Source organism: Nicotiana tomentosiformis, chromosome 1 (genome assembly GCF_000390325.3).
Source record: "Nicotiana tomentosiformis chromosome 1, ASM39032v3, whole genome shotgun sequence".
NCBI lineage: Eukaryota > Viridiplantae > Streptophyta > Magnoliopsida > Solanales > Solanaceae > Nicotiana > Nicotiana tomentosiformis.
In genome coordinates, this window is record NC_090812.1 from 139,521,743 (window position 1) to 139,544,572 (window position 22,830).

At 39.6% G+C, this 22,830-nt stretch overlaps 1 protein-coding gene and 1 non-coding gene across 2 annotated transcripts; one reads left to right on the forward strand and one right to left on the reverse strand.

Annotated features, from left to right (window-relative positions):
* Positions 1-20,499: 20,499 nt before the first annotated feature.
* On the forward strand, positions 20,500-21,396 carry LOC104113353 (uncharacterized). The gene has a single exon (XM_009623480.2). The coding sequence runs from the start codon at positions 20,500-20,502 to the stop codon at positions 21,394-21,396; it is 897 nt and encodes a 298-aa protein (XP_009621775.2).
* LOC117280818 (small nucleolar RNA R71) lies at positions 20,767-20,873 on the reverse strand. The gene has a single exon (XR_004511405.1). It is a non-coding gene; the product is annotated as a small nucleolar RNA R71 (small nucleolar RNA).
* Positions 21,397-22,830: the final 1,434 nt, after the last annotated feature.

Sequence of the window (22,830 nt, forward strand, 5' to 3'; positions counted from 1 at the left end):
CATTTCATTTTCAGTGTTGATGTTTTGCTGGAGATGATCCTTGAGGAGATTCGTAGTTTTGTGGTATTTTTGTTCATCTAGATGATATAGAATTGTATCGTGACTCGAGGCAGAATAATGGGTGGAGAGGATGTACAAGGACATTATTAGACATGTCTTGCGGTGGTTGAATTGTTAGCGGGTCAAGTATGAGCAGCAGAAACTGGGTGGTTTTCTTTGAAAGATGGCTATACCGGTGTGGAAGTGAGAGCGTATCATTATGAGTTTTGTGGTAGAGTTTCCACGAATATTGAAGAGGTTTGATGTTGTTTGGAATATTGTGGGAAATTGACTAAGTATGTGCAATTCAGTCTTGTGATGACTTCTTTCATTTGGAGAGTTTGAATTTGACAAAAAGGGTTTGCTTGAGCTATAAAGGAAATGTGACTGCTTGATTATCATCTTGGTATGCAATGTAGTCTTGAGTTTTAGATGTGTTGATGAATCTTTAGGTTGATCATTGATGGAACGAAATAGATCCTTGCGGCCTGTGTATGAGTGTAGACTCTGGAGAATCGATTGATTACATAGTGGTGGTGCTTATGGCAAGGTCATAGAAAGGTTTGAGGCTACACATGTGGGCTATATCATATAAGAAGATTAGAGGTTGTATGATTTCTTATTAGATTCCTACAAAGAGTTTTACCTTATATCCAATGGGATGTATGTACTATGAAGTAAGTATGGATCGCTTGAGGTAGATGGCACGACTGTTATGAGGTTGAGTGTGCATCTGGGCTGATAATTTAGGATGTGTTATGGTTAGTGCAAACATAAGCTTATGAGAAATTAACCTGAGTAATAGTGTGAGATCATGGCAACCAAGGCAGAACTGTCATTGTGTGTTCTTGGGTTATGTGATTGTGGCTTAAGTCAAGTTGGGGAGCCTACCATCGACAATTAGATCACATGGTCATGTGTTGTTGTAATCCTAGACTTTGATGCACTTGTGTATTAGTTATGTCTTGAGGAGGAGGATTCGAGATTGATTCGGGCAAGGAATTTGCTGGAGGCGTGTTATATTGCACGTGGTTGTTATATGGAGGTTGTGGCCATTTATTATCTTTCTTTGATTCCATATCAAATATTAATTTCATCATTAATTTCTATCTAGATTATATATCTATATTTGGTTCCACTCAATAAGAACTCCAAATTATTCTCTTGAACCTCATCCTCTTCATCATAATCCGCTTGCCTCGAAATAACTTTGACTAATAGGGAAATCCCATGGCTCAGGTTAGATAGTTCTCTGTGGATGAAGTGTGTAAAGTGAAGGAATTCTTGGTTGTTCTCTTGCAATATTCATGTGTGGTCGAAGCACTAGTTGTTCGGCGTGATTGACTATGTATTTGAGACTAGGTCAGAGTGGATGACTCTCAAGGATGATTCTAGTAGGTTCAATATTCAAGGTGTGGTACCTAAGGATTTTCGGATTCATCGTCGTATAGCTGAGGAGTTGAGATTGATGTTGAATTGTAAAAGAGACTTGTAGCATTTTTGTTTTGTTATCGGTTCTACAAGGCAGTGTTTGATATATGGAAGAAACAACTTCAGATTCATAAAAGGTCTCTTCAGAGCAGGTATTTTGGTTTGAGATACTATTGGGCGTATAAGAGGGAATAACATGGCTTACGAGTCTTAGGATGACGAGATTCTATGTTAGGATCACTTGAGATGAGATTTGGTTGAGGTCCATAGCATAATGGGAAAGAGAAGTGTCACCGTAAAAGCGGGTCACGAGTAATCTAAAGAAGTTGGGTTTATTTAGCAGTGGCTTGGATCAGCACGGTAGTGGAGATGATCAGTTCCTTTTACTATAATAGGGCTTTACATATGTTTTGTGGTAATACCTTTCGGGTTTCACAGTCCATGTGACTTAGTTGATTCAGAGGGGTCCAGCTCTGATAGCTTTTTTAGGTGCAGATGAGTTTCAAATATTTTACGATGGTTTTGACCACGAGTTGCGTTGGTGTCTCTACGGGCATGGGAATTTTGTTGTGTGTAGTGATTTTCTCTTGAATTGAGCTAAGTGAAAGGTTTCTGGTCAATGGTGTGTGTATCCTTTTTGTGATTCAAAGTTAATAGCGGGATTCTCGTATGTTTGTGTTATGGCATGATAGATGCAGTGAGCTGTGGGGGATTGAAATTGAAGAGACAAGGTTGCGGTTCAATTTTAAAAGGAATTTCATGAGTTGTAGACAACATGTGGGATTTTATACGTTTAAGAGAATGCTAACACTATCTTGTATCGTTTGGGGAGAGTGTGTATTGTAGAAGATGTATTGTATAATAATGTGCAGATGCTTGACTAGTACTACAGTAATTACATGGTTAGTAACTATTGATGTTCAGATTTTTGCAACTTTACGCAGAAGGTTTAGGGGAGTGTTTCTCATGAGATGATTGTGTATGCGTGTTACACACCATGTTTTCATAAGCAAAAGTACGTCGTAAGTCAATTGATGTAAGCTCGGAAATGAGATCCTCTTTGAAAGTACATAAAGTAAGTTAATCATGTTACTGTAGAGGTTACAAATATTTATGATCATGAACTGCAAGTACCAAGAGGGTTGGAAGGCTTAGAAGCTAAACGACTTGAAGAAAATAAGTTTTATCGAAAGTCGACAAGTTGGGAATGTTATAACATGTACTTTTGGGGTGAATATAAGGTTCCTAACATGATAAGGAGGTTATGTTATGAGTTATTTTAGTCTTATGATAGTCGTGTATTACGTTTTGAAGTCAAGCGAGTTGTGGAACAAAAATTGGCAAAGGTCATCACAAGTTACATTCATAAATATGTTGCAAATTAGGTCAAATGTAGCTGATCCTTTCTCCCAATATACTTGGAATTACAGGATTATCCACCTACTAAAAATTGAAGATTTATGAGTCTAGTTTGCAACACATTAAACTGTTTGTCAATACGACATTTGAGTAGAGAGATATTCACATTTTTGTAAGACTGCGCAGGCAGCCCATCTGTGACCCACTTGATCGGTGGCCGACCTTCAACTATTCTTATCTCGTTTTTGGGATGAGATTTGTTCATTTTTCGAAATCCTTCCATCCTCACACTCTCCAAACCCTACCAAATAGTTCACCCAAGGCTCCAAACAAATTTCAAAAAAATACACCATCATCCAACATCAAAGTTAGCCAAAGGTGAAGAATAACCCCTCTATGGTGTTGTGATGTGAATAAGGATGACGGTGAGCTAAGTTAAGCTTAGGGTTCGAATTGTATCTACTTCCTAAGGTATGTTTAACATTCGTTTGATTGTGTTTAAGGTTAATTACATGATGGTTGTGGTGTTGGAGTGAAAGATTACAAGATAGCACTTGAAAGGGGAAGAGATGTTATTGTCTTTTGTAGGGTTTTTTAAGGCTATATATCGTTTGATTGTGTTTAAGGTTAATTACATGATGGTTGTGGTGTTGGAGTGAAAGATTACAAGATAGCACTTGAAAGGGGAAGAGATGTTATTGTCTTTTGTAGGGTTTTTTAAGGCTATATATATATATATATATATATATATATATATATATATATATATATATGTTATGGCTGGAAATTGGAGAAAATAACTTTATTATGATATGGTTTCTGTTGTGCATAAGGTTAACTATATCGTGTTTATTCTGATATGGTTAACTATAGTGTGTTCTTGCATGTGCATAAGGTTCTTGATGTTGATTAAGTTAAATGGATGGACTAGACATGAACTAGTGAATAAAGTTGCTAATTGAGGATAGTTGAAGTTGTGGATTATTTTCTTTGTCATAAATATATGGTATAAGGATGGAATCATTGATGAATGACTTCATTATCATGTTAATGATACTTTTATATTAAAGTAAGTAGTCTATACGGGGTGATATGGGGTATACAGATTCCAATAGGATCTTGTAGCTCGTCGTGAAGTAGTTGTGACTTGTTGTTATTGATACTTATATGTTGCTGGATTTCTCAAGTTTTTGTTGTTAGTATATGGTATTGGTGAAGGTCCTTGTTATAGGGGAGATGCTGCCGAATTTGTGTCAATGAGTTAATAGCCTAAGTTACAGACTTAGCCTTTACTCAGCACTGATTTTGAATCTCCTTATGCTATGGTAGATTGAGTTGAATTGTTTGAAGAGTTGCTTGGAAGGTATTAAAGACTCAATGGGGTTAAGGTATGTTAAGGCTATCCACTATTTCCTTTTGGCATGTTCCATATGATACAACGAAACGAGCAAACACGCAAATTTCACAAATGACTTTATTCTTAAAAGTACTAGGGTTTCCTATGTTCTTAATTCCCCATATGTCCTATTATTATATCGTCTGTTCATGGGTCTCAGAAAATACGTAAGTTGATAAAGTTTATTTCGTGAAAGTAACCGAAGGCTTTTGATCTTATGACATCCCGAGAGATCTTATTGACTTACTTCTTATGCATTGCATTCATTTATACATGTACATTGACCCATGACCATATGGCATTATATAAGCATATATTATATGTATATGGGGTATGGGGAAGGGTTATGGCATTATATATGCACCACTACCTAATCAGTTGGTATACGTTGATGATTTCGCCCACAGAGGCCGAGATGATATGATGGGATGCCCTCAGAGGCTTGATAATGTTATGTACGCATAAAGCTATGCATGATATGACATTTATATGCATATGCATGACATTATAAATGTTTCATGATTCACAGAGCTATTCAGACTTACATGTTGAGTTCTTTACTCCATGTCTTTTTCATGTCTTTTATATACTGCTTTTGATGCCTTACATACTCGGCACTTTATTTGTACTAACGTCACTTTTGTTTGGAGACACTGCGTTTTTTGCCCGCAGGTCCCGATATACAGGTTGACAGTCCTCCTAGTAGGCTATCAGCTCAGCGGAAGGTGTTGGTGCACTCCGCTTGCTCCGGAGTTGCCTATTTGGTTAGTATGCTTTGGACATGTATAGATTGGTATGGCAGGGCCCTCTCCTGACCTTTATGATTTTTATGTACTCATAGAGGCTTGTAGACAGATTTCATGTATATGGATACTTGTATGGCCTTGCCAGCCAATGTTTTAAGTGTACAAATGATCATGTCGGCTTTATGGACCCGTATGTCACATGTATAAGTTTCTATATCATTTTGGGACATCCTATGTCTAGTATTCCTTTATGTTTTATTCTGGTTATCTCATGACGGCCTTTCTAGCCCATTTACCCATGATGGTGTGATAAGAAAAATATGCTATGTTGGTACTCGGTTGAGTAAGGCACCGGGTGCTCGTCGCGGCTCTCCGATTTGGGTCGTGACAATGTGTGACATATTGATCATTTAAGTGGGATAAATAGAGATCAGGTCGGTAGATATTTGTATTCTCGAAGTTCGGAGAAAGTGTAATAAGGGTTCGACAATTGATTGTATGTGTCATTGATGGGGTCACTGTGGATTTTTGGAAGCTTATTTACTTATTTTGAGATGATCTGAATGGGTTTGGGGGCCTATCTATAGGCCTAATGAGAATGAGTATTCTATACTGGATCAAATTTGCTTACTCAATGTAGCTTTTACTATAGGTGTGTCATCGGGCCGAATGGATGTTATTCCTCCCTTGATCTATTTCATGTGTTACTCTCTTATGCCATGATGGATTGTGAGACTACTTGATTATTCACACGTATGTTCCGGCCCTATTTAGGCCTTGTGGCAATATAGGTGCGAGATGGATCTTGAGATGTTGATTTGTTTATTCCACTATAGTTGTGCTTGAATATTTCATAGCGCTTTATGTTATTGGTCTTCCTATAGTTATGTTTATGTACTGTATGTGCTTGTTGTTGATACACGTGTTTGGGGAGTATAAGGATTTTGGCTCGATGGGTATCCCCATATGGATTGTTATGTTTTGATCGGGTTGTATGCCGCAAAGGTATTATGCTTGGATATGATTCCTGGTGCGTACCCCATGTGTGTTGTTTCTCCCTTGTGGGAGGACTCATAGAATTGGGCTTTTGTGATTGTATCTTCTGGGCTTGTTGGACAGTTCTCTCATTTGGTTCATTTTTATTATCGGTTACATTTGAGTTGTTGCTTGTTTGGTGCACGAATTGCATCACATGCGATTCTAGGTGGCTTTTGGTATGGCATGTCGGTCAAGCAGCTTATACTGGTTGAGACGAGGTTATGGGACTTGGAATCAGTGTGATCGGATTTGTGTAAGATATGTTTGGAAGAAGAATATCATTAGTCAGCTTAGAATTCGGTAGTGGTTTGTTTTGGGCAAGAGAAATCCATGACCTGTTGATTTTATGGGTGATTATGATTTTCTACATGTTTCTTTCATCATTAATAGTTTTATGAAGGTTTAGAATAAGGTTCAGTTTGATATAAGGTATATTACCGATACTGGGATTATTAATGACCAACTATTGTGGTTAGAAGATATTGCTATCAGTATACGATTTATGTGGGACATCGTGTGGTTATGAAGTATATTTATGTTTGACACAGCTCGTTGGAATCGTTACAATGTATATACATAAGAACCAAATCTCAGAGGGAGTTCTGGAAGTTGGAATTGGTTCCAAGGATTGTAAGCTAAGTTTATAGGAAGCATCTTTAGTCTATATTGAGTAATGGTCTTATATAGTTTGAGGTGACGTGAGATCACCCATGGGTATGTGTATGATGAACTATACAATGATTTGGCATCTTTGGAACAACTTTTAGCACGTTCCAGGACAAACAAATGTGTAAGTGGGGGAGAATGTAATGACCCGAGCAATCATTTAGAGCTTTAGCATTTCGTTCAGGGTTTGAGACTTTGAGTAGCATCATATGATGCATTATGACTTGCGTGTATGGTTGGTTTTGATTTTTGAGAGGTTCAGAGTTGATTTGGTAGATTAATTCTCAACTTAGAAGCTTTAAGTTAGAAAAGTTGACCAAGGTTTGACTTGATTATAACTTGTGTGCGAAGTTTGGTTGCGATCCGGATTGTCTAATTGTGATTCGGATGAGTTCGACAAAGTTGGAATGTTTGAAAGTTAAGAGAATGGTTTTGATATCTGATTCTTAGTTTTGATGTTATTTGTAGTGTTTGAGTCTTTAGATAAGTTTGGATAGGGTATTTGGATTTGTAGGTACGGTTAGACGAGGTCCTGGGGAGTTCAGATGTAATTCGGGATGGTTTCAAACCGTTTCTATGTGGTTTGGAGCAGCTGGGTTGCTATGTGTAGCAGTGCTTCTCTATCCCGGTGCGAGGCTCGCGATCGCAAAGAGGGATTTCGGCCAGGTGGGTATTTGTGCTTTGCGTACGCGGTCAGCATGAGGCATTCACGTACAACGATTTGGGAGCTGGAATCGTTGTGCTTCGCGTTCGCAGGGGTGGTCCGCATCCACGTTGCTTTGGGCAAACTAGTCTACGTGTTCACGTAGCTGCCTTCACGTTTGCATTATTGTTGGAGCAGCAGGCTTTCGCAATCGCATGGTCCTTTCACAATCGCGTAGAGTATTTATTAGGCAACAATATTTTGTGCTTTGCGAATGCGAGGCCTCTTCCGCATTCGCGAAGACTGCTTCTTGGCAGAATGCATAAGTGTTATATTTTGGGATTTTTACCCATTCTTTGATATTTTCAGTCCTAGACTTGGAGAGGGCATTCTTTATGAAGATTTCGTACAAGGCAAGAGGGTAAGTGATTTCTACCAACTTGTGATTATATTTCAATAATCTACATGGGATTTTAAACTTTAATCATGGAATTTTTAAAGAACAATTTTGGGTTTTTTCCTACACTTTAAGAGAGTATATTTTGGGAATTTGAGTATCGATTTTGACTCGATTTTGGAAACTAATTAAATATTTGCCCTCGATAGGTTATGGGTCATCGAATTTTAGTATTGGTATTGAATTTCAGTCATGCGAGCCTGGATTGACTTTTATTGACTTTTGGGAATTCTTCAAAGATCAAAGCTTTTTTTTATGGTTTGGGATCACTTCCTGTAGCATTGTTTGATTCCTCTGGTTGATGGTGAGCTTGGATTTGCGTAATTGAAGGGCTAGAGCGAGGTTTTGACGCGATTTGAGGTTGAAGCTCGCCTGAGAAGAGTTATTTAAGAGGGAAACCCCTAGGATTTGATTTGATTGCTATGTGTTAAGGTATTGGGGTGGTGTATATATGAGGTGGCAAGCGTATATATGTGTCCAAGTTTTATTTTATGTCCGGAGTAGAATTGAGATACTTTATTGCTTATTTTGATTATGTGCTCACCTTGATTCAAGATTTGTTTGGCCTATATGACTATATTCTCTCTCTTATTAATGCTAGAGATTATGCCTAGGTTTTTTGATTATTTGTAAAGGCATGGGAGTTTATTCTTGAAATGAATAATTTCTTGAGTCATTCGTAGTCCTATAGTAATTCCATGAGCGCATATCCACATGATTATTATTATGTCCTTGTACATCTTTTATCTATTAAATCTTGGGAATATGCATGCGTATTATATTTGGATGCTTGCTTTGAACTGAGATTGTGGCACGAATGCAAGGTCGTGCGGTTGATATGCAGTTATGGCACAGGACATGATGAGAGGATATTTAATTATAAGTGAGCTATCAAGCTCCTTTTTGTGCTTGGATAATGATTGTCCTCCGGAGTCAGGGATAACCCATATAACTTTGGGCTATGTGAGCGTGGCCGATACATGGATTGTGTATCGGGTCAATACATGGATTTCGTATCGGATTTTGGTAATACATGAATTTTGTATCGGGTTTCAGTGATACATGAATTTTGTTTCGGTTTTGGTGATACATGGATTGTGTATCGTAGTACATGGATATCTTACCGGTCATGGTGAGTGATAGAGTGTTGAGCGTGTATAAACATCCATGACTCATGTAGAAGCATTCATATAAATGATAATTGTTGCATATCGCCTATATATGCTAGTTGGGAGCCTCGACTCCGTTGATTGAAGCATGCCATCTTTAATTACCATATTTGATCAGCGTAATGATTATCTCATGAATTGGAAAAGTCATGTTTTATAACTTTCAATTGTCTTACATCTTTGATACCTATTTTTCATGAGGATATTTACAGTTTTAGTTCCAGGTTCTGTTGTTTATATCTGTGTTGTAAGTATCATGATGCCTATAGCCTCGCCACTACTTCTTCGAGGTTAGACTTGATACTTAATTGGTACCTATTGTTGTGTACTCATACTTACGCTTCTGCACATCTTTTTGTTCATATCTTTAGGTGGCTTCTAGCGGAGCCTCTTGTTGAGCCTAGGCGCTCGCTTAGATACTTAGGGTGAACTGCACCTCATGGATTCATTTCGCAATGCTCGAGTCCCTGTCTTTTATTTTCTCCTATCTATTTGCGTTATCTCAGACAATTTCAACCATGTATTCAAACTTGTACTTAATCAGCAGTTGTTCGTATACTTGTGCCACGTAGTCCTTGGGGGTTGTACTGTTTTGGTCGTATTTGGACCATGTAATGATTGTATCAGATATTATGTTATTTTTGAGGTTATTCCTGTCTTTATTTATGATATTATTATGTTAATTAAAGGAATATGGACTATTGCTATAGTTTGTGAGTTGGCTTGCTTTGCAAGTTTGGATAGGCGTCATCATGGCCTGAGGTGAAATTTTGGGTCATGACATCGAGGAAGGATAAAAAGAATTAGGACAACCATCCTAATGTACAACTTGACCACCACATATTTTATTAATATTACACTCATAAGATTGAGATGGTGCGCACCACTCGCTTCTGAAAATATTTGATAAGTTTTTGCCAGTGTGGTTCTCCACAACATGGACAAGGATCATCAAAATAAGAAAAACCATCATTCGACCAATTCTTGTTCCACGATGCCATGTTTAGATAAGTTACAAAATAATAAAATAAACTAAAAATAAATTAAAAAACTTTAATAGATAGAGAGTAAAAGTCTAATCTAGCAAAATAATCAATTTCAAAGTCCACAACAATGGCATCAAAAACCTGTTGGTTCCCTAAATATCAAAAATATATGTAGTTGTCAAGTAACAAAGTGACTCGAAAGTCAGATATCGAACACACAGAGACTTGTTATCAACTTTTAACTAAATTAGACTATCCTAATTATCTCAACAAGAATTAAAACTAATTTGATTCTAAACTAATCAAAAAAACTAATAAATTCTAAACAAAAGAAGAGCAGATTTTATATTATCAATGAGATGAAAACGATTTAGGCGTATGGGCTATATAACAAGCCTATAGTGTTCTTCAACTTATTCAACTTCTTAATCTATCTAGTTTACTAGTTGGCCGGATTGCTTAGATAAATAGCATGTTCCCTGTCACGATCCAACTCTACTAACCGGTCGTGATGGTACTTAATTCTCTTGCTAGGCAAGCCAAGCATAACTAAAGCATGAAGTATAAATACTGAAAGGACCAAGAATGATACAAGTCTAATGTCTCAACATAGCATAATATCGTTAATACATGATAAATCCCCCATAACTGGTAAATATGAAGTCATGAGATCTAAAATGGAAATACAATTCTGCAAGGCTAAATAACAATATTGTCCGAAAATAAAGACAACAATACAAATGGAAAGAGATGCCAAGACTGCAATCGGGATGCAGCTCTACCTCGTCTCTCGTGCAGCTCAGCAAGCAAAACTCCGCTACTGGTTACTGGATTTGCACAATTAAGTGTAGAGTGTAGTATGAATACAACCGGCCCCATGTACCCAGCAAGTATCATAACTAACATCGACGAGGTATTAGAAGAAAGAATTATATATGATACTCGCTATAACCTATACAGTTCATAAATTCAACAAGTACAAAACAGTAAAGTCATCAGAACATGAAATCACGGATAAAATCAGCTTGGTGCACACATTTACTCAAGTACTCTGCTCAGGAAATGATCCAGCATATAAAGATAATATGCAAGTAAAGATGAAATGCAATAGCCAAACAACACTGGCCAGATTTTCCTCAGAATTTGCAATATAGTACCAAACCAATGATCAATGAATATTAACTCCGGGTGTACACCATCAAGAAGGCACATGAGACGGTGACCCTAGGGGTATGGATCCATATCCACACACTGCACGGATAACTCGCGTGCTAATAATATCAATTGCATGGACAATTCACGTGTTACACGGACAACTCACCTGCCAATAATATCAATATATGGATCCTCATGGACAACTCATGTATTGCACGGATGCCTCATGTGCCAATAATATCACCTCCATGGAAAACTCACGTGCCTATAATCACAATTCGCCCGGCGTGGTCACAGGCTACCAGTCTAGATCATATCACACCATAAGCATACATACAGGAATACATGTACATGATTAATGAATATCAAGTTTCAAATTCCTGGGCTGGTATAAATAACATGCTAAGGTGTATGCATGTGCAAAGTGTGCTATCATAGCTTAAATCGGCAATTCCATCATGGAAATAGCAATTATCAAGTTCAATCGGGAGATTAACCTCTATGTAACCTCAACTGCGATACAAATAGCTCAGAATAGGGTTACAAATATGAGAAACCTCACAGCATCAAACTTAGCAATCAAGGCAAGGCATATCATAGCATAAGTACTACCCCAGGCATGGATAAATAACCCAGTGCACGCACATGGGCTCAATCCCCAAACATATTTGCCACTCATAGCACGTAGCTATCATAAATAACTCAGGAAACTAGTGCCTAAACCAAGTTTAGGTAAGATACTTACCTCAAGAAATCCAAATCACTCCTCTAACAAGACCTTCCCGTGTGTATTAACCGCCGGACTACTCGAATCTAGCCAACATAACTTAATATCATCAATAAAATCCATGGGAAACGATTCCAAATGATAAAGCAAAAATCTTTAACCAAAATAAAAAATGTCAGCCCCGGGCCCCCTTCTCAAAAACCGACCAAACTCACAAATTCCGAACACCCATTTGAATAAGAGTCCAACCATACCAATTTCATCCAATTCTGACATCAAATCGACCTTCAAGTCCTCAATTTTTTCTTTAGGAAAGTTTTTACTAAAATCCCCATTTTCTTCACTTCGATTCACCAATTAAATGCTAAACATAAGGATGGAATCAAGGAATATAAACAAATTCGAGTAAAAAACACTTACCCCAATCAAAATTGTGAAAATTCCCTCCAAAATCAACCAAATCTGAGCGCTACAACTCAAAATATGTTATAATGAACAAAACCCTAAAAAATAGAGTACTTATGGTCTGCCCAGGCATATCCTTCGCGATCACGGGACCCACTTCGCGAACACGAAGCACAATCATCACTGCCACGAAAAATGTCCTACGCGAACGCGTCCCGAATCTCGCAAACACAATGAACAACCAATAGGACACTACGCAAACGCGGGCAACCTTACGCGATCGCGATGACTTAAAGCCTGAAGCCCCCAGCTGAACTCTCTTCTACGCGAACGCGTCCACCCATGCGCGATCGCGATGACCACAACCACCCAAACCTTTGCGGACCTGATTTCCTCTTCGCGAATGCAAAGAAAAACTCACATGCCATCAAAAACACCCTACGCGATCGCGACTGCCTTTTCGCGATCACGAAGAAGGAAACTAGACATCAAATTCAGCTATGCCAAAACATGGAGAAATGATCTGAAACATATCTGAAACACACCCGAAGCCCCCGGGACCCCATACAATCACACCAACCAATCCCAAAATACAACAAGAAACTACTTGAGGCCTCAATCACACAACACAACATCAAGACCACGAATCACACCCCAATTCAAGCCTCATGAACTAATGAACTTTGAACTTCCAAAACTCATGCCGAACCATATTAAATCAACTCCAAATGACCTCAAAATTTTCATGCAAGTCCCAAATGACACAATGGACCTATATCAATTCCCGAAACTACAATTTGAACCCGATATCCACAAGCTCAACTCTCAGTCAATCCTATCAACCTTCCAAACCTTCAACTTTCCAACTTTCGTCAAAAAGTATCAAACCAACCTACGAGCCTTCTAATCCAAATACGAACATACGCATAATTCCAAAATCACCATACGAATCTATTGGAACCATCAAAACTCAATTATGGAGTCTTCTACACAAAATCCAAACTCCGGTCAACTCTTTCAACTTAAGCTTCCAACCTTGGGACTAAGTGTCCCAATTCACTCCGAAACTTCTACGAAACCAAACCAACCACCCTGACAAGTCATAAAACCTCAAATACACATAAGTAAAGCATCAAATAGGGGAAACGGGGCTAAAGTACTCAAAATGACTAGCTAGGTCGTTACATTCGCACCTTCTTAAACAAACATTTATCATCGAACGGGTCTAGAATCATACCTGGAGTCTCAAATAAATATGTATCTCTGATTTGCATCTCCCGCTCGGTCTCCCAAGTAGCCTCCTCAACAGGCTGGGCTCACCAATGAACCTTCACCGGATCTATATTCTTTGACCTCAACTTCCGAACCTACCAGCCAAAATGGCCATCAGCTTCACATCATAAGTCAGATCCCCGTCCAACTGCACCATGCTGAAGTACAAAACATGTGACAGATCATCATAATACTTTCGGAGCATAGAAACATGAAACACTAGATGAAACTGATATTCAGCTTAAAGTATGTATATTTACATGCATATTGCCTTGCATTTTACTCATGTTTCGTAGATTTCGGATGTGTAATATACTGATTTGTGCTAATTCATGGTGTTCTTATGTGTAGGAATCATCCGGAGGCAATGCGGGATAAAGGTGCGTGATTTGAAGCAAAAAGGGGATGAAATAGAAAAAATGCCACAAAGTAGTGCCAGGCTAGCGTGGGGTGCTACCTGTGGCACAGAAGTCAGATCTTAAAATTTCCTAGTGCCCCACGCTACCCTGGGCGCTGGTGACGAGAATTTCTCCTACCTCGATCGGGACAAGGTTATTTCGACCCAAGACACCCCCAACTCATATAAAAGCAAACCTAAACCTATTATAGTAAAGGAGACCCCACTTTGAGAGGAAAATACACAACGGGACACTCGGGAGCAAGGATTCTCAGTTTTTCTTCATCTTTGTTAGTATTTTCAACTATTCAACACTTGTGGAATTATTTTGATTTTATCATGAGTTACTAAAACCCATAGTTCTAGGGTTGTGATTTATCCATGAATATTGTTGTTTGAAGTTGACTTAACCTTGATTAATATTTGCTAATAAATGGTTGTTTCTTCAATTTTGTGATTAATTGCTTAATTTTCTGGCCAACAACTAGGTTATATTTACTATCTATGCTATGTTTAAGAAAGATACGTCTAGAGTAGAGAAGAGCTAAAGAGGGCATGATCTTAACTCTGAGTGGAGGGCAGATTTGTGGTTAGGATAGGAATATACCTAGTCACCATGCTCAGTTGAATATTGTAATCTTAATGCGTTCTTACATTGATTCTATAAGAATATAGGCATTAATCTATTTTGAATAGGCGAGTAAAATTTTGGGAGAATACTACGAGAGCAATTATTCGATTAATTAGCAACCATGAGCGAATAGTATGAAAGGGGGAGTTATTTAGAATGCAATAAGAGTGGTGAATCGATCATAACCCTGGATTATTCGTCTCTACTAAATACACAATAATTATTTTGCTGCTTGATTAATTAGTTACTTGTTACAATGATGTCATGCTCGGACCTAGGGGAGCGCAACCAGCGCTCAACCAAGATAACTTGGCCGAGCAAGCCTATACAATATTTTCTACCCGAACTCACCCATGAATAAAGAGAATATCTATTTCAGTAATTAGACCAAGAGAAGATCATGTGAGCGACACCAATTCATTACCATTAGTTACATCATTTATAAGTTCTCAAAATACATACACTTTTAAAGTTTGAAGTGGAACATGTGATACAAAATACAACATTCTAGTTTGACTTTCCCAACATCAATATACAACCCGCACCACGTCTACGGAGCATCTAATAGATATAAAAGAGTACTATAATAGTGCTGGCAACAAGGCCCCTGTTATACCTCAAAACATAATACACAAGAGACAAAGTATATACGACCCCGAAATACAATGGGGCTCACCAAGTCAGCTGGGAGGAGGGTGTACCGCAATCACTGATCACTGCCACCTGCTATAGAACCACCTGCATCCATTAAAGATACAACGCCCCTGGCAAAAGGGATGTTAGTACATATGGAATAGTACTAGTATGAATGACTAAACACCCTCTCCATAGAACGAGTAATAAAACAAGGAAGAACAATCATAGAATCAATGAGAGCCTCAAATAATACCAAGACATCAAGTTAGGAGCAAGATAAGATTTCAAGTAAATTACATTATTTTAGATTGGGATATCTTTAGTACTGATATACCAATGTGTCTTTAGCACGGAGTTCGATCATGGCCCGATCGGCTAGTCCACAATAGACTCACCAACCGGAGTAGATACAGAGAACAACTCATGAAGTTGTTCCGGTTCTATCCCAAATTCCATAGCAAGATAAGGAGTGACATAGGACAAAGTGGAACCAGGATTAATAAGAGCATATACATCACGATATTGGACAGTCAATATACCTGTGACAATATCCGGAGAAGCCTTGGAACTCTGGCAACCCCTCATGGCATAGAAATGGTTGGGTCCTCCCGAACACTATGTACTACCCGTAGTTTCACCCCGCCCTGCGGGTGCTGGAGTGCCTCAAGCTAGAGGAGGTGTTGAGGATGTAGTAGCTATAGAACTTGATGGTTGTGCCGTGCTCCTGCCCATACCCTGGCGGGGTGAATAATAATCCCTCTGAATGTGGCCCCTTAACCTGCCCCTGTAGCATATGGGTAGGTCCATGTAGCAGACCCCTAAGTGCATCTTTCCACACCTAGGGCATGAGGTCCTCCTCTGGTGCTGGAATCTCCCACCAGGCCGACCCTGCTGGTAGGATCCCTTGTTGCCCTGACCGAGCCTGAAACAACTCTACTACTACTGACTGGGCCTCGATGGTTGTGCACTAACTGAAAACTAAGCAAAGGACTAGGATGGCCCTGATGATCCTCCCCTAAATACCGACCTACCACCACCACCACCAGAAGAACCACCAAAGTTTCCCGCGGACCGGGCCGTATTGTTACCCTCTCGCTCAATTCTATTCTTCAATTTGCGGTTCTTTGTGGCTTGAGCAAACGCCACCATCTTCCCATAGTTCATATTATAATTCAGGGCGGCTGTAGTAGCCTCATTAATAACCAAGGGGCTGAGGCCCTGCACGAACCGACGCACTCTAGCCTCCATAGTGGGCAATATGTAAATAAAATACTTGGACAGGTGTGCAAATCTCATATGATACTCTCATACACTCAGGCTACCTTGCCTCAAGCTCTTAAACTCAACAACACGGGCTGCCTTTGTCTCGGCAGGCAAGAAATGATCAATGAAGGCATCGACAAACTCACTCCACCTTGCCGGAGGGCTCCCCTCCTCATGGGACTCCTCCCACAGCTCAAATCAAGAATATGCCACCTCTTTCAGGCGGTACAAAGCCAACTCCACTACTTCCATCTCAGTAGCATGCATAACTCAGAGAGTCTTGTGCATCTCATCAATGAAGTCCTGGGTGTCCTCCTCGGGATTAGTACCCATGAACACTGGAGGATCTAACTGAAGAAGCTTGTTCACCCTGAGACTAACAAAATCCCCTGGCTGGGTGGAAGAAGAAGGTGCAACATTCAATCTCTGGGCCTGGGAAGCCACTATCTGAGCCAACATCCGTATGGCTCCCCCTAAGGTCCCCCTTAGAAACACCAGTACTAGAGTTGGGGATGGAGGTGGAACTGGAATATCAGCTGGAGGAATTGTTGCACCCTCAGTAGGAGTAGGGATTGGTGTAGTCTGATCAGGAGTAGTAGAATCAGGCAGTGTAGTAGTTGGGGGAATATCATCACCCCTCGGGTGCTCACCCATATCATCAGGTATAGAATCAACTGCCACTCCTGGGGTGGCATTGGCTCCTTGGCCAGCTCTTGCCTTCTTCCTAGGTTCCATGTACTGAAAATTAGAGCAATGCACGAGTTAAAGGAGGGACAGTCTTATAATCAGCTTTATCGCATGATCAAGAACATCAAAGAAGGGTTTTATTCCTAAATGCCCAAGTAGCCTCCCAATTATAGATGTGGTCGACAACACACCGATAAGAAGGACTCTACTAGACACGACTCCGAGACATCCTAGGACACTTTTAAACCTTAGGTTCTGATACCAAGTTTGTCACGCCCTAACCTCGGGGAGCGCGATCGGTGCTCAACCGAGATAACCAAGACGAGCAAGCCTGTACAATACTTTCTTCCCGAACTCACCCATTAATAAAAGGAAGATCTATTTCATTAATAGACCAGGAGAAGATCATGTGAGCGACACCAATTCATTACCATTAGTTACATTATTTATAAGTTCTCAAAATACATACACTTTCATAGTTTGAAGTGGAACATGTGATACAAAATATAACATTTTGGTTTGACTTTCCCAACATCAATATACAACCTACACCATGTCAACAGAGCCTCTAATAGATACAAAAGAGTACTATGATAGTGCCAACAACAAGGCCCCGGCTATACCTCAAAACAGAATACACAAGGGACAAAAGATATACGACCCCAAAATGAAATGGGGCTCACCAAGTCAGTTGGGAGAAGGGTGTACCACTATCACTAATCACTGTCGCCTGCTGTGGAACCACCTGTATCCATTAAAGATGCAGCGCCCCCGGCAAAAAGGGACGTTAGTACATATGGAATAGTACTAGTATGAATGAATAAACACCCTCTCGATAGAACGAGTAATAAAACAAGGAAGAACAATCATAGAATCAATGGAAACCTCGAACACTACCAAGACATCAAGTTAGGAGCAAGATAAGATTTCAAGTAAATTACATTATCCCAGGTTGGGAGATCTTTATTACCGATATACCACCGTATCTTTAGCACAAAGTACGATCACGGCCCTATCGGCTAGGCCGCCTCACCCAAAGACATCCAATCACCATCACAATCACAATCTCAATCACTATCAAAATCACAATCTCAAGCAGAATCACCACCATGTGTGCGGCATGGGGTCTGATCTCGACCCGACCGGCTAGGCCGTCTTACCACAGTGCCGTGTAAATCGACATCACCCTTTTTGTTAGCAACTATCACATCCCATGTAAGGGGTATAATCTCATCACATCAATCTCATTCCAAATAAGGGGAATAATCACAATCCACTCCTACACCGGCACGGGTAGTTTCGAGGTTAGGTTATTTCAACCTACCTTTCCTCGGTGACTAACAATACTCCCAAATATTTATTACATAAAGGACTTTTAGCTAATTTCATAGTCTTTTACCCGTCTTTTCATTTTATTGGCACTGGTGGCCACAAATGTAATATCATTCTTGGCACGCTGGACGTATTTCATATTTCATGCTCACCCTTTTCATTTTTCGAACATCGTCATGGATTATCAACAACAAGGCATTTTCAATCAAGAACTTTAGGTACACATATGAGCAATTAAGAGTCTTTAAGCACATTGAGTTTTTCTTCCACAATTTGACATGATAACTTGCATTTGAAACATGATTGAATTCGTAATATTTTGATACACAACCCATGCTTTGAACACATCCCCGAAAGATAACATAATATGATAAGAGCATTCGGAACACATTTTGAACATATATCATTCGACACAGTTTATTCGGAATAGTAAGGTATAACTCATAACATGAGAAATAAGAGCTTGAGCCAATCATAATTACAACTAACGATGACATCATGAATTCGATTCTACAAGAGGGGTTTAGCCAACATACCTCGCTTTGAGCTTTTCCTTAATTACTACAATGTTCCATAAATCCTAGCAACTTTGATCTTTTTAGAGACATGATAAAATTGAACCATAATTAGGAAGATAATCATAGGTTCAGTTCATTTAAGCATTTTATCAAGCACTAGGTGTGCATTATGTTTTCAAGGTTCTCCTATGGTGGATTCCTTCATCCTACAACCCAATATCAACCCTTTTGAGCTCAACAACCTTCCCACAACTTTGTTAGTACATGCATGCATAGAAAACACCCACATACCTAAGAATCCCACTCCTCATCACCCATCTTCTACCCCAAGCTCGAAATTGAAGACTAGAGTACGGAACCTTACCTCTTGAATGGAGACCTTGTGAGTTTTCCCCGTGAATTCTCCAAGTCTTGAGAAAGGATTGATGAACAATGATCTTAGGAATCCCCCCTCTCACTCTAGACCACTTTTCTCTCTTTAAAATATCAGTTAGAACCAGCCAAAATAAACACCAAGTTGTGTTTATAAAATGGGATCGGGTGAAAGTTTCCAAACTTAAACTCTACGAAGCCGGGTCTGCGGTCGTAGAACGCAAAGGGGACTGCATAAAAGGTCCCAAAAGCTAGGCTGGTCTGTTTCAGTCTGTGGCCAGGTCTACGGCCCGCATATCAATTATGCGGCCGCAGAATGGACTGCAGAATCTCCCTCCGAAAATCTTCATGTTAGTTCTATGATAGATGTGCGACCTACAAAATGATTATGCGGTTGCATAGATGACTGCAAAACAACCTCCAAAATTGGCCCATTTCTTTGCTTCACTCTGCGGCTGATCTGTAGTCCGCAGATCAGTTCTGCGGTCACATAATAGACCACAGAAATGTCATGTTCTGCAACAATTGTTTTCTTCAACTTCCCAATGATATGTTTAACCCAAAATGTTTGTATCGCGGTGAGCAAGCTTGGCACCAGGAAACTCCGGGTTTTAGGTGAAATTTTTATGGGGCCTTATGAATTATTTCTTAGTATAATCACACTTTTGAACTCTGATTGACTCGACCGAATAACAATCTTGGTGAAACTAGTGGGTAGTTAACACAAATCTTTGTGGGTTTTACACTTGATTTATCACTTTATTACTTGTACGATCACGTATACTTGCACGTACGTTTGGGAGCAACAAGTTTTCGGCACCGTTGCCGGGGACTTGAATATTGACTATTTTACTAGCTTTTACTTTAGTTGTTTATTTCATCAAGTCTAATGTTTCTTATTGGTTGCTCTGCTCTCAGGAACTTTAATTTGAATGCCAAGGGTCAGAAGCCAGGACAGACTTCAAGGCTTTGACCCCGAACCTGAGAGAACATTTCATAGGACGTTGAGAGAAGCAAGTGACACAGATAATGCTCAGGCACTTATTCAATTACCTTTGAACATTGCAGAGAAGAAACATAGGTTGTTCGGGAGGTGGCGATGCCCACCATTGCTAATGTTACCTCCAGCATTGTGAAGCCCAGAATCACTGGGCACTTTGAGCTAAAATAGAGCATGATCCAATTACTACATGCAAATGGGCAGTTTATGGGTCTTCCACACGAGGATCCACAACAACACATTCTGAATTTCTTAGAGATTAGTGATACTTATATCACTAATGGAGTCACTACAGACTATGTGAGGCTCACACTATTCTCGTTTTCTCTGTTGGGTGAAGAAAAGCGGTGGTTGAAGGTGGAACTAGCTAATTCTATTACATCATGTAATGATCTGGCAAGAAAATCTTTGGCACGGTTCTTCCCTTTAGGCAAAACTGCAAAGATCAGAAGTGAAATCGTCTCCTTCAAACAGAAATTGGGGGAATCTTTATATTCAGCTTGGGAGTGGTTCAAAGGGCTGCTTAGAGATTGTCTTCATCACAACCAGACAAATGAAGTGTTAGCTCATAACTTCATAGAAGGGCTACATCCAGAGACAAATATTGTGGTGGACGCTGTCGCGGGAGGTCAAGTGTTGGAGAAAAACTTTGATGAAATGTATGCATTATTGAATAAATTCTCCAAAAGTAATCCTGATTGGAAAAGAGAGATGGGCAGACACACAGTTCAAAAATATCTGGGGGTCCTCGAGTTAGATGTATTTTCTACATTATCAGCACAAGTTGCCACATTATCCAACCAAGACAATAAGATGACCTTGGTTATTAACAAGAAACAAGCTCAGTCAATGCAACAGGTTCAAATATTTTGTGATGTATGTGGAGATGGTCACATGAGCGATTTATGCCCAGATAATCCAGAATCTGTATGTTTCATGGGTAATTCAAATAGGGGCCAAACAAACCAGTATGGGAACACTTACAATCCTAATTGGAGGAACAACCCAAACTTCTCTTGGGGTGGAAACCAAAGTGCGTGGAATCAGTACAGGCCACAAGCTCCGCAATAGCAATATAGATCACCATAGGTCGAGCAACCTACAAACTCGATGAGTCACATTGAGGAGATGCTAATGAAATTGATGACTGACCAGCAGGCCCAAGTAGCAGTTATGAGAAATTTAGAGCGACAAATGGCTAGTGCCCAAAATACTCGACCAATTGGAGCTCTTTTAAGAGAAAATGAGGCTAATCCTAAGGCATCCATTAATGCTATGTCATTGAGGAATGGGACACAGTTAGAAGAAGTCCTATCGCAAAAGAGAAAGCAAGTGACCTTTAATGAGAAACATGCCACCATAGAAGCAGAATCAGAAAAAGCAAGGGAGTCAGAGAAGCCAGTTGAAGAGGTGGTGGCAAAGCAACCCCAACCACTAGTTGCAAGGCCACCACCTCTGTTCCCTCATAGATTGCAGAAAGTGAAGGATAATGATGCTTATAAGATATTTCTTAATATTTTAAAGCACGTGAAAATTAATATTCCGTTGGTAAACATCCCGCAATAAGTGCCCAAATATGCCAAATATATCAAAGACATAGTGGAAAATAAGAGGAGGTTGGCCGGGTTCATGACTGTGGCACTCACTGAAGAATGTAGCTCAAGAATTAAAATCAAGCTACCTCAGAAATTGAAGGATCCAAGTAGTTTCACTATCCAAATCTCCAATTGTTAAGCACATAGTCGGGCAAGCTTTGTATGATCTTAGGGCGAGCATCAATTTGATGCCCCTATCTGTTTTCAAACAGTTGGGGTTGGGTGAGACACACCCAACTACGGTGATTTTACAGTTGGTTGATCGCTCCCTTGCTCATCCTAAAAGGGTGATTGAAGATGTGTTAGTTTAAGTGGGTTCTTTCATATTCCTTGCTGATTTCATTATCTTAGACTATGAGCCTGATCAGGAAGTCCCATTTATTTTTGGGCATCCATTCATAGCCACAGGATGAGCTATTATTGATGTATATGAAGGAAAGATGATAATGAGAGTGGGTGATCGAGTGGAGGTATTCAATGTGTAAAAAGCACTCAGATTGCCTACCCACTATGAAGAGTTATCCATGATATCTATGGTGAAAAGTGATGTGACTTCATTGGTACCCTATATGAGCCCCATAGATCCACTTGAAAGAGTTTTGATGGGGGATGAATAAGAAAGTGAAGATGAGATGATGGAAGAAATTTAGCAAGTCCTCAACATTCTTGCAAGTATGTCCATGGCTTGGGAGATTTAAGGAGTTGGACAGACCTGTTACTCTGAATCCCCTAAACCATTTGTTGAAGAAGCTCCAAAGCTAAAGCTCAAGCCTCTTCCAGCGCACCTGTGCTATGCCTACTTGGGGAATTCTGAAACGTTGCCCGTGATTATCTCATCCAGCTTGGCAAATGTGCAAGAAGAAAAGCTGCTAAGAGTGCTTCATGAGCATAAAAAGGTTATTGGGTGGAT